Consider the following 13401-nt stretch of genomic DNA (forward strand, 5'->3'; position numbering starts at 1 on the left):
ACAGGAGAATAATCAGTAGTGGGACATAGAATGGGGGAAGCTGGTGATTAATCAGTAGGAGACCAGTATGAGGGATAGGGAGAAGATATGTAAGGTGGAGAGAGAAAAGGAGGAGTTGATGCAGGTGTGTGAAGACCATCAGAATTTTTATTATCAGTTTGTGTCTCCTGATGAAAAACAGCAGGGAGGTCAGGCGAAGTTTGTGTGCTCGTCTCACGTGTAAAAGTCAATCATGCAACCTCGACTGCTAGAGAGTAGAGTTGAAATTGGTGATACTTTCTTCGAAGAATGTTGCTATGAGCTAGTCTGGAATGTTTGCAAGAAGAAGCAAAATGAAAAAACGATAAAGAGAAGTTAGTGAAGGTCAACATCAGAAGACCAAGACATAAGACTATTGTGTGCAGTTGGCAGAACCGGAGAAGAGACAAGATAGCAATCCTGTGAATGTTCTCATAAGGCAACATATTTTGCACTAAGGCCTGTACGACACTCAGCTCACAGGCACATATTACATAAATACTCATATGAACAGTGTTGGGCAGTAACGCAGTTACTTTAGACAGTAACTAATACTGTAACGCGTTAGTTTTAAATAAAGTAACTCCGTTAGCGTATGGTGCGTTACCCGTTACTTTTATAAATGAATGAATTTGGGCTGAAGTGTAGACTACAGTCTGACCTGTTTACAGCAGAGACGCATTGTAGGATTGGTGGATGAACCACTGTAAACATGAAGAAGACGCACTGTGGGCGTGTCTCCGTTTATTCAGGTCTGTGCGGCAGTAATGGCGAGGCGAGGCGAGAGCAAGACGAGTTTCTCAAAGTGGAAATATGCTCATTATTTCACTTTAGTTGAGTATAAAGACAAAAACTTTTTAGTGAAATGTAAACTGTGTCTTTCTGGATCGAAGCTCGTATCTACTGCAATAAACATCAACTCCAATCTGTTGAAGCTCCCTCAGGAACTCCATGCCTGAGGAGCTAGAAGCTATGTGCTAACCCGGTGTTCTGTTCTACATTGTTGATAGTTTTCATACTTCAGCTGTGAAAGGAACATGTTTAAGAGCTCAACACAACAGCAGAAGCCACTTTAGTGTTTGATTCTGAATTTATTATTCAGCTTGTTTTGTTGTTTATTTCAGAAATCCTTGTGATATATTCAGTTTGTGCTGCTCTGACTTTAATAAAATAGTGTTTATAAATGACTTTGTGTTTGTAGATCATAACACATAAAAGGGCATTAATGGGAACATTAAAGAAGGTTCTTTAAAAAATTAACTTTTAACAGTAACGCATTACTTTTTGGTGTAAATAATCAACAAAGTAACTGAGTTACTTTTTGAATGAAGTAACGAGTAACTGTAACTAGTTACTATTTCTTAGTAACCAGCACAACACTGCATATGAATAAGTAGAATAATAATTAATTAAACATATATGAACATATAATCCATGTAGGAGGATTTGAGCTTAACCTAATAATTGTAGAATGTAAACAGCAATAAAAATCAGAATAAAAGCAGAAACTTTGCAGATGCAGAAGGAAAAAAGGGTCCGTAAAGAGATCATTCAAGGGAGAGAGGGTTTTATACAAATGCAACTTTCTTAAGAATTCTAGCAGAACCAGGCCTAAAATAAGAGGAACTGAGGGGAACAGGACACCAAAATATGGATTCTTAGAAAGGGGAGTGGAACCAGGTGTCAAAAGATAATGGGAAATAAAAAGGAGAGAAGATCCTGTAAAAATTGAGAAATAAGTGGATCTTATTCCAAAAGATAAGGATTGATAACACAAACAAAGAACACAAAGTGGATGCTATGTGGCATCAGGGTATAAATATGAGAACATGTGGAGATTCTGGGCTCTTGATCATCTTATTTAAGATTGAGTGACTACCTTCTATTAGCTCATTGAAACGTGATGTGACTGCAGTAAAGCTTCTTCTCATTCAAGGATGAAAATCTTTCATTGGTTTTGGAGGTCATTCTATTATTATTAAGTGTGTTACATAGGGAATTAACTACAATAGAGAATCCACCTGTGATGTGTCTGCTCAGAGTGAGGTTCTGAGTTCTGTCATAAATCCCTCATAAAGGAAATCTGAATTGTTATACAGGAATTATGGTCAGAAACAGGCATAAATCAAGCAGAAATATGTCTAATATAAGAAATGTAACTCAAAATGGTTTGCTAAGCCTTTAAAACAGAGAACATTACTTCACAAAGTGTTGTTGCACTGAGGTCTAGCTTTGGCATTAGAACTAGACTGTCACTGTCAACAAACCTGAGTGAACGTGTGAAGTTTAGGGGATGACAGCATTCAAACATCCCAGTTTAAATAAACAAATGTGTTTTCAGCTTAGACTTAAACAATGAGTCCAGAACAATATATATTTTTACAATATATAATAATATAGTAAAATTAAAAACAATACAAACTAAAATTGATGATTTTAATGAAGTAAATAAACAAAATCATAACTAGTAATTCATCATCAAAACTAAGTAAAATGTTTGAAATTGAAAAGACCGGATCTGTCTCAAAGCAGCTTTACACAGATACACTAAACCTCCCTGAGAAGGAAGAAACTCTAATGGGGGATCCATTATCATCTGGGTGACACTGAATGTCTATTTATTACAGTTCATCTTTGTTAAGGTGTGAAGTGATAGGTGATTCAATGCATCCTGCAGTCCTGAGCCACTGTAGTAGACTGTTGACATTAACTTTGATCACAAACCCATCCTCAAACTCCAGTGTTGCTCTTGTGTTTTTGACATCTGAAATTTTTGGCACAAACCTCTGACAATAGCTAGCCAGCCCCGGAAACTGTCTCACCTTCTTTTTGGACTTGGGTCGTGAGCAGGCTGAAGTGCTTCGAAATTGAATTAAATAGAATAGAATAGCCTTTATTTGTCACATATACATTACAGCACAGTGAAATTTTGTTCTTCGCATATCCCAGCTTGCTTAGAAGCTGAGGTCAGAGCGCAGGGTTGGCCATGATATGGCACCCCTGGAGCATAGAGGGTTAAGGGCCTTGCTCAAGGGCCCAAGAGTGGCAACTTGGTGATACCGGGACTTGAACCCCCCGACCTTAACTGCTGGAGCTACCACTACCCACTTCTTTGTATTTGCAGTAAGTCCCTCACACCTCAAAGTTCTCAGGACCACTCTGAGATGTTGTAAATGATACTGCCGGTCATTATTATAGATGATAGTCATTCAAGTAGGCAGCAGCATACGCATTACAATGGCAGAGGATTAATAACCGAACACAAAATAAATGGAACTGTGACAAACCGGTGTAAACAGAACAGAGTGGATTTTCTTCTTTTTCACAAGACACTGGAGTCAAGTGGATCTGAAATTGTCCTCTGTTTAAATCCAGTGTGGATCAAACCTGTTCCACACCTTACTTATCGAGCAGTTCATTTAGACACCGCGTTGACTTTTTAATTATCCACACAGTACCGGATTGATCCATCGCTCTTGGGCACCAAGATCACAGGGCTGCTACAATCAGTGACCGACTCTTTGTTTACCCAAATTTTGTGTTCACTATGGGCAGCTGTGCACCACTTCACCTGGAAGATTCTCAAAATGATGTTCTATAAGGTTGGTTTGTCCAAGTGGAGGCAAAAACACATCTGAAATCACTGCTGACAACGAGAGTTGGTCTTTCTCCATGGTTTCAGGAGGTTGAGGTTGTATACCTGCAGTCCATCACCTCTACCTGTGCATCTGATCTCTTATTTGACTTCTCCAACTCCCTGTGTAACCTCAAGGGTTCTTGCCACTTTGCAAATAAGTTTGACATTAAAAGTAACATGGGTACTTCATCTCTTAGAGGAAATTTACACAGCTGCATGCCCTATTATACTGCTGAGACTGTATAGTTTACCCAAAGTGTGGAGTTTTGCCCTCAGGTCAAGGACGTACTGAATATCATGTTTGCTAGCAGTCCCAATTTTTGCGGATGACATCTAGAACTTTGCACTGCTTATGACCGTGTAATAATTTCAAAGGGAAAAACCCCATGTAGGCTTGTGGGACCACTCATACTGCAAACAATAGTTGCTTGAGTCACTTATCCCAGTTTTGTGCATCCTCGTGAATGAACTTCTGAATCATGTTTTTGGGAGTTCGATTAAATCGCTCCACTAAGCCGTCTGTCTGTGGATGATAAACGCAAGTACAGATTGATTGTTGTAAACTCCATGCTGAGATGCTGAAGATGCACTGCTTCCAGGTATCATGTTGTGTAGTTCATCAAAACTAGAAAGCAATGCCCTCGTGCAGTCTAACGGCCTGAAGAGGTCCATTCCAATTCTTACATAGTGGACCTCGATTACCTCCACACTTATACTACCATCATCAAGCTTTACAAAGCATGTGGACCATGTATTGAGCATTGCTTAATTACAGATAGAAAGACAGATAGACTGTCAGGATCTCCCGGGCACACGGTGTGTACTTCCGGTTCCGCGATGCGCATTTCCCGGTCGGTGGCCATCTTGCAGTTTTTCCCACGCCTCCCGGTATTTATGGACAACCAAGACTTTAGCTTTCCGCCACATTATTTTACTGGCTGAGATTACTCTTGCCACCCTGCCTGATCCTGTTCCTAATCCCTGTTCTGCTCTGCCTCCTTTGTTACCTGGTTTTAACTCTGGACTGTTTATTGTTTTTTGTTTCTGCTCTGCCTTTGTTGCTTTGTTTTGCTGGCTTTCTGAACTTTGGACTGTTTTGGATTTTGTTCTTACCTGCTTACCTGCATTGCCCTGTTTCCCTCTGTTTTTTACCCTGGACTGTTTTTTGGACTTTGTTTTTGCCTTTGCCCTATTGCTCTGATAATCTTATTAAAGCCTGTTTTCTCTATACTCCTGTGTGCATCCTGCATTTGGGTCCTTCCATCCAGTCACTCACCCAGTCACATCCGCACCAGAATTCTCTGACAGACAGGCAGACAGACAGGCAGACTGACATTTAATGCCAACAAATGTAAGGCAAATAATTACAGGAAAAATCCACACTTTTAATTAATAAAAAATATATTTAATTATTTATTTATTTTAATGTTATATAATAATATTTTTTTTATTATTCTAGTTGAGATCATAAAGGATGAAGAATAATGAAGGACCTTTATACAGACCACTTCAGAATGCAACGGTTTACAATTAAAAATAGAAAAACTCTGATAGAAATATCCATCAACTTAAAATTGCTACTGCTGAACTTCTCAGCTATGAGTTGTTCCTAATAATAGGCAGAAGAAGAAGAATCAGACCCCTCTGTTATAATCGTAATTTTCATGAACATTTTCACCAAATTTTATTTTGCATCACGTAACCTCACAGGTAAGTCATAACTCCGTATCCAGAATCCAGAGTATAGAGGCCGAGTGAATGTGGTTTGGACTCTGTGGAGGAGCCTCATCGTATCAGAGACGCTGTAGAAGGACAGAGTTCCTGCACTGTGATCCACATATACTCCTATTCTGGAGGACGCTGGAACTTGGAGCTCAGTTTTAATATCATTATGATAGAAAGAGACAGAGGAAGATGAACTATCTATCTATTGGTGTACAATGCACTCACCTATTGCCGTTTTTAAACCCGGACCTATGCTGGCCGAGCGAGATCCTGAGTGAGAACAAAGGACGCAATCCGTACAGGCTTCCGCGAGGGAAACGAGCCGGCGTCAGGAACAGGCTGAGGGCACGCGCACACCGCGCTCCCTTACCAAGTATCCTGTTAGCCAACGTCCAGTCACTGGAGAACAAGCTCGACGACCTTAGGGCAAGGGTCAAGTTCGAGAGAGACATTCGGGACCGCAACCTTCTCTGCTTCACCGAGACATGTCTGAACCCAGCGGTACCAGACCACGCCATCCAGCCGGCCGAATTTTTCTCGGTGTACCACATGGACAGAACACTGGAGTCAGGGAAGTCAAGAGGAGGTGGAGTGTGTCTGATGGTGAACAACCACTGGTGCGACAGCGCAAGTATCGTTCCTCTTTCACGCTACTGCACACCAAATCTGAAACTACTGACCATCAAATGTCGGCCCTTTTATCTACCTCAGGAATTCAGTTCGGTCATAGTCAGTGCCGTTTATATTCCACACGGACACTACAGTATGGGACTTACATAAGACACTAACGCAACACCGCAACGCGCGCTGGACTGACCAATCGGTGGCCGCTCTGCAGGACGCTTTAAATGACGCAGACTGGGACATGTTTCGGCGCAGCTCTGATGATGTTAACATGTTTACGGAAGCGGTTGTGGGATTCATCGGGAAACTAGCGGATGATACGGTGCAAAAAAACACTATCAGAACGTTTCCCAACAAGAAGCCGTGGGTGGATAAAACCACTGCGACGCTCTGAGATCCCGCTCCGCTGCCTACAACACGGGGCTCGCCACCGGGGACATGGATGAATACAAGGCTGCATCTTACAGTGTTCGCAGAGCGGTGAAGGATGCAAAGCGGCGCTACGGGAGGAAACTAGAGTCACAGTTCCAACAAGGTGGCTCTACACTGTAAAAAATCAGTCTCAAAAAACAAGATAAAATATACCTAAATTAGGCGAAAACTGCTTAAAATAAGCAAAATTATCTGCCAGTGCAGTAAGATAATTTAACTTGGTAAGTTTTCTTAAAATAAGACAAAATGTCTAGTTTAAAAGAAAACCCTAAAATCTTAAAACAAGTGAAAAGGGATCAATATCAAGCAATTTTGTCTAGATTTAAGCAAGGATAGATTAGTGAAGTAATTCAATAATTGGACAAAACCCTTAGAACAAGCAATTTGCTCTTATTTCCTAAATTTGTTCCTCTCAATATTTGGAAAAATGTCTCAAAACAAGGCTACATAATGAACAAAAACAAGCACAAAAGGCTCACAATTAGACTGTGATTGGCTGAAAACTAGACATATACCCTTGTATCAAGCACTTTGATATAGAATAAAATCAGGTCATACCACTTAAAACAAGAATGGCCTAAGACTTATCCTTTTCTATAAATGACAACCCAACAACACTGAATTCCCCCAGATGGTCATTTATTCAATGATTCAACACACAATGTTTGGCAAGAGTCTCAAACTACTCTTTTTTTTTTTACATTAAGCAGGGGTAGGTGATAGAACGATAATATGCCCTGATAACATTCTCATTAGGACTATATTTCCCCCGCAAAAGTGTTCAGTGAAGCAGCTACACTTGTGATGGTACAGTAGGTACTTCCACGCTCAGCAATTAAGGAATAAATGTAAAAACGGCTTGCATGAACTGTTGATATCAAGAATTCAACTATTGATATCAAAAATGTACAGCAAATATTGATATCAAGGGTTGAATTGTTGATATCAAGAATTGAATTGTTGATATCAGCAAATAAGGATTAAATGATAAAATGGCTTGCCATAGGCGGGCTACGGTAGATTAGTCAGTCTGGGGTGAGAGACGCTCATAAGGGTAAAATCCAATGGAGAAAGGAGGATAGCGTCCTTGAGTTTCAAAATAAAAAACTTAAATGAACTAGGCCTTATTTAGTAATGTCTATCAACGGAGATACATCTTCTCATACAAGATCAGCCAACAAACTCAGAACAATGGAACATAATGCAAGCGCTTCGAAGACAAGCCTACTCTCCAATAAACTTCTTCCACTCAGCCATGGCTTTCCTGTAGGATGAAGTTGTGTCCCTCTCATGGATCTCATCTTGCAGTACCTCGGTTTGAAGGACTGAGAGCAGAGTAGCAATGCACTTTGGGTAGGTCAAGTGCAGGGCATAATACGCCATCAAATAAAGGGCTCCCTCATGCAGATGGTTCTTGGGGAAGGTTGCTACTGGGGTGGTCCCGATTGCCACCATGCAGTTTTCTTTATCCACAATCAGGACAGGGCAGGAAAGGGGCCTCCTCTGCAGATAAGTGTTTGGATCCTCTGAAGGCTAAACAGGAAAATAAATTGATCAAAAAAATGAAGGTATAAGAGAAAATAATAACAGGACAGAGTCTGGGTGTTGAAACAATCACAAAACACAAGGCTAAAGACAGATGTTTGGGAATCTATGTCATACTAAGGGCCTAGAAAGAGGTATTATTTTACCATCAGGACATGAAGCAGGGCCTCACTCTCTCGTCCCAACTTCTTGGGCGGAGCAACTGCAGATGGGAACATGGCTGGCAGGGACTTCAACATGTTGATGGCTCGTTCCTCTGCATGAGAGAAATTGTCATACACGTCACTTGTTACTCTAAATTGTGATGAAAACAGTATTACATTGATGAAAAGCAAGGAAATGTAGATCTTACCTGTGTTTAATGTCACCGGTGGCTTCATCACCTTTTTCATAATACCGTAAAAGATCGCTTGGCTCTGAAAGGTGTCCCAGCGCTCCTTCACCTCCTTAATGTAAGCAGTGTTGTCTTTGCTGACAATCCTGCAAAGTTCACCGAGAACCTGCAAATCATTCAGTATACAAATAAAACAATGACACAATAGTCTTCTTCACTCACAAAATAAACAAGTAAAACAGGAGGATTCCACATGTAGAAAAAATGAAAATCAAGAGCTCTTTTTGGTTAATTATAGGGATGTTACAGTCTGTTTACATCTTATAGTTGTCTAGCACTAGTGTTCGATGTACACCACCCCAGACAGTTTTTACGTGCATTTATGTAAGAAACGCCATATTTCAAGAAAGTCCATAACAACACTCAAACTCAACTCTGAAATACTTTGCCAACCATACTGTAAATTTGTCAGTTTAAGTTTCCAAATAAAACACTCTGTTCTGTTTTAAACATACTCAATACATCATTTACCTGACAAATGTGCAAGTAGATCTCTCGTGCTGACGACACTAATCGGTCCAATGCATTGCCTCAGGCACGCAATGCTATCAGAGAAACCGGAAAACTTGCAATTTGGATTGGAACTTCTTGCAATAAAATGATGTTCAAAAGTGGGTTTATAAATAACGAATCAAAAAAGTAAAACGGACAAATTACTCAGAAGCAACATTGGCGTAACATAGCCTTGATTTGAGTGTTTGGAGTGATATCTTTCTGGAATGAATGGGCTTCAATGGGCAATACAAGCTGACCAAAAGCTGCATCTAAACATCAAAAGAAGCGAGGTATGCACATAAAAACTACTTCAGGTAGTTGACTATATCAAATACAAGTGCAAAACAACTATAAGATGTAAATAGAGTGTAACATCGCTTTAACTTTAAGTTCTATCACAGTGCGATGGTGCTCTAAACTAACAGATTTTGGAAGGCGAAGTAAAGACATTTTCCTATACAGTAGTGTTAGCCTTTCAATGAATACAGTTCTCCCTTGAAACCACAAAAAGTTAATGAAATTGCATAGAATATTGAGGCTCTTGTGACAACTAGGCAGATCACACAAATACAAATGTACACACAATTACACACTGTATCTGTGTCCAACTCACACACCATCATGCCTCAGATGGCAAACCAATCCTCCCCCCACTCAACCCTGACCTAATCAATTCCAGAATAAGTACAGCAGACAACCCCAGCCAGCCTCAACTGTCACTGTGAGGAGACTGGGAATGTGTTTATGAATGACAGTCTGTATGTAACCCAGCACCTTGTATCATCCTCTGACATTTGGTTTAAGGGGACTAATTCTTGTCTTGGTTTGTTTACTTACATGGTTAAGGTCTTTAAAGCATGGATACGCTTCAATGATCTTGGCAGGCCTGTCCTGGTCCTTGAGTGTGTCCGAATCGATGAATGCTCTTCTTGCCTCAAATTCCAAGTCGAGCAGTTGGGCAACTGCGTCTTTATTCGGTCTCTTGTACACTTCCTGAAGGGTTCTGTAGTGCCTTGCTTGAGCCTGTTGGCTATCCTGGTCTGTAGATCTGTTTTCATCTTGAAAGAGAAAGATGAGTTATTGTGCTTGCTAGTGCTGCAACAATTATTCAATTAATCGATTAATCGCAAATTTTGCTTTTATTTATTGTTTTATTTCATGTGCCCACTTTCTTCTAATTTTTTAGACTAGGATCAAATTTGCTTTCTTCCTGCAGATGGAAACCCTGGCACGGTGACATGCTCTTTATGCAAACAGTCAGTGACTTACAACAGCACGACCGTTATACTTGACTCGCACCAAGCGATTTATATTTTGAAACAATGCCCTTTGTTGAATAGGTCACTGACTTGAAGATACCAAAAATATTTCATGTCTTTAGTTTCCTCAACAAATAATTATTAAAAGGACTATTAAGATTTGAAAAAAACAGGTTGTTTGTTTAAAGTACATCACGCTGTGAAATGTAATAGAAACGTCAGACCATTTTTGTTTTGTCTTACAAGTGTTGCGGTGTTTAGCGGAACGGAAAATCCACTGAAGTACATTTTTCAGACATTAGACCTTAAAGTAACTGCCTTGGCAAGGCGCCTAAATATGCCAAGGCTACAGGATGCTGTGTGGTCCAGCGGTTAAAGAAAAGGGCTTGTAACCAGAAGGTCCCCAGTTCAAATCCCACCTCAGCCACTGACTCACTGTGCGTGAGCAAGTCATTTAACCTCCTTGTGCTCCGTCTTCGGGTGAGACTTAGTTGTAAATGACTCTGCAGCTGATGCATAGTTCATACACTCTAGTCTCTGTAAGTCGCCTTGGATAAAGTCGTCTGCTAAATAATAATACAGTTTACATTATTCTCGAAGTTCTCCAAGACAATAAGTGGTGCACTTACCGATTCTGTCAGAAAGATTCTGCAGTTTGGCGGTTACCCTTTCTGGTGTGCTGCTTCTAGCAGGAGAGGCATCTAATATCACAGTTGATGCACTTGAGTCAGCGTCATATTCTTCTGTTGATGTCCCATCACCCTGCTCACTTGATGTTCCAAAATCTATGCGCCGCCTTTTACGTCTACGGCCCCTCTCAGGTGTTGGGCCCTGTGTCCTTTGTGGAGACCTTATATTCTGAAGTCTCTTGTAAAGTTGTCTGAAGAGTGTTACCTATGGCATATTATGTCATGATTACATAATGCTTCCTGAAAAATGCATCCTCCAATTGGATTTAGATTTGACTAGACTGCTGTGAGAATCATGCTTAGACTAATCCTACGCTTTCTAATCCATGTGGGCATAAGTACATATACTTCCAGAGAAGAGTGGAGAAATGGTACAGAGCAATACTCTCCTTACACCAAGAAATACAGTTTAAGTATCTCAACTAACTAAACATCAGGAATTTTATTTTACTAAGTCATTTATCTACTCACCCATGAATGTTTAGAGCCACCAGGCTTGTCTTGCAGCATGGGATAATATTCTACAAGTCTCTTAGCCATTGCAGTGATTTCTTCTTTTGAAGGATACCTGACATCTTCAGCCTCAACAGTTGCCCTCAGGATGGAGACCATGTTGGTCATGGTATTTCTCACCAGTCTGCACCGAAGTTCCTTTGACAGAGTGCAGCCCCCCTCTCTCCCAATGTTCTTCATTTCAAAGTAATGCTTGCGAACTTGCTCCAACTCATTGTCTGTGTAGATTACATACTCAGGGCTGGGTAGCTGTAAAACTTTCTTGGGAGTTGCTCTTTTCAGGGAGGTGGCTCCGTGGAGGTTTGTTTGGGGTGGCTCATTCGAAGGGGATGCAGAACTTCCATCACTAAGACTTTGTGGGTGTCCGGAGTTTGAGGCCTGCTCCTGTGAATATGTAAAGCCAAAGTTAAGAGACATAAGAGACATTTCACTCATAAATCCATGTCAGATGCTTTCCGACCTCAATTTATCTAATGCTAATATGAGTCCAATTCCCATGCCCTCAATTGTGTAGATCCAGCTACCTGCATCAACCCCAAATTAATTGAAATGATGAGCACATAATAAAATCATGTTTGGATTGTATAGTGCACATCTTTCCCATTAATTTGAGGTTGAGATTATACTTGGCTACAAAGCAGATGACAAGGGACTTGGATCCATTATCCAAAAATTTAAAAGAATATCACACACTTGAATGACCACGACCGACCTTAGATACAAATCTTGATTTTTAATTTCATAGTAAAAAATGGAACAAACGATGCTTTTCGCATATGCTTCTTCAGGTTCACTCTTACACCTTTTTGTTTTGGACTTGGATCCATTTTGACATTAAACTACCTTAAAAGGTCCATAAGCATCTAAATAATTGCAAGTGAAATGTCCTACTAAGAGGCAATGCACCAGCAATTACAGGGTATTATAAGCACATTTAAAGAATCAAGTCCACAACAATATGCATATAGGAAATTAGAGTTGAATTTATCAAAGCACATCTTGATGCTGCTAACGTAACATCAGTTTTGTCATATTTCACATGTCCTATTACAAGCCATATTTGTGAAATTGCCAACTCCAAATACAATTTTTGTTGTGCCAACCATTGAGCAGGCATTAAGACATTAGCTAATCTAGGTTGACCAGTCTTTACAAGAAAAAAAGAGCTACTATATAAATACAAAGATCTGGATCTACTTTGAGTTGTACCTAGATAAACTGCTGCCTTACCTCAGGATGAATCATTTGCCAGATACTTCTTCTCCTCAGAAAGTGCTCAGGGCCCGGAAAAGGTCCCTTATATCATCACGAGAAGGTGTGCAACAAGCCTTCACTAATGTTTGCAGCTGTTAGTACAAAACAGTAGAGTTGAACTTACACATAAAGTAATAACAAAATGCGATAATGAACAGGAATAGCAGTCCTAATGCTACCTCTACATGTCATATACAAGTAAGAAACACATAGCTAGATTAACTTGGAGGTATCACCACGGGTATTATTACCAAATGACGAGTCAGACGTACGAAATAATGTAAATTTGGAATTTTTCTAACGACTCGTTTTCGATGTTAGAAGCCATTATGATAGAAAAGCGTGTCACCATTAGCCCCGCCCATTTTCTGACATCCACGCCTGTCCTCCTTCATAGGGTTCAACGCCATAATATAAATTTTCAAAATGTTTACTATATTAACGCCCTCATATCTTTACAATCCGCTTGCTAATAAATGACGATTCTACTGTCACCGTAAAGCAAATTTTAATTTTTTCACATTTCTAAATGACCCACAAAGAGCGGACCAGATGGAAAAGTTTAGACGATCTGCTTTTTAGTGAACACGCAAATTCAAATTTGAGGCACGACTTGCGGAATTAAGATTTAAAAATATTATACCGTGGCCACGTGGCAGTATCTTACGCCATTTTGAGCTGCCACTGCAGCCATTTTTGTCTGACGCGGTGTTTTGAGTTCAGTATATATTAAATAAACAAGTAAAATAAAAAGTTAATTACACATGGTATGATTTCTTCAATTACTATAGTTTACTGAAATGTTTTTTTTTCAAA

General features: G+C 40.0%; 1 protein-coding gene across 1 annotated transcript; it reads right to left on the reverse strand.

Annotated features, from left to right (window-relative positions):
- Nucleotides 1-7660: 7660 nt before the first annotated feature.
- On the reverse strand, nt 7661-12616 carry LOC124394336. Its single transcript, XM_046862473.1, has 7 exons — nt 12562-12616; nt 11290-11715; nt 10759-11023; nt 9708-9928; nt 8334-8481; nt 8128-8237; nt 7661-7969 (listed from the first exon to the last, which is right to left on the reverse strand). Exons 1-7 carry the CDS (start codon nt 12574-12576, stop codon nt 7661-7663), a joined length of 1494 nt encoding a protein of 497 aa, XP_046718429.1. The 5' UTR covers nt 12577-12616.
- Nucleotides 12617-13401: the final 785 nt, after the last annotated feature.

Source organism: Silurus meridionalis, chromosome 12 (assembly GCF_014805685.1).
Source record: "Silurus meridionalis isolate SWU-2019-XX chromosome 12, ASM1480568v1, whole genome shotgun sequence".
In the NCBI taxonomy this organism is placed as follows: domain Eukaryota; kingdom Metazoa; phylum Chordata; class Actinopteri; order Siluriformes; family Siluridae; genus Silurus; species Silurus meridionalis.

What these genes read in the sequence shown, in the direction of transcription:
- LOC124394336 (XM_046862473.1), bottom strand. An exon ending in ACCGGTGACATTAAACACAG is followed by an intron (nt 8,238 to 8,333) that starts GTAAGATCTACA and finishes TCTCTCATGCAG; the next exon opens with AGGAACGAGCCATCAACATG. An exon ending in CCCTGCTTCATGTCCTGATG is followed by an intron (nt 7,970 to 8,127) that starts GTAAAATAATAC and finishes TTTCCTGTTTAG; the next exon opens with CCTTCAGAGGATCCAAACAC.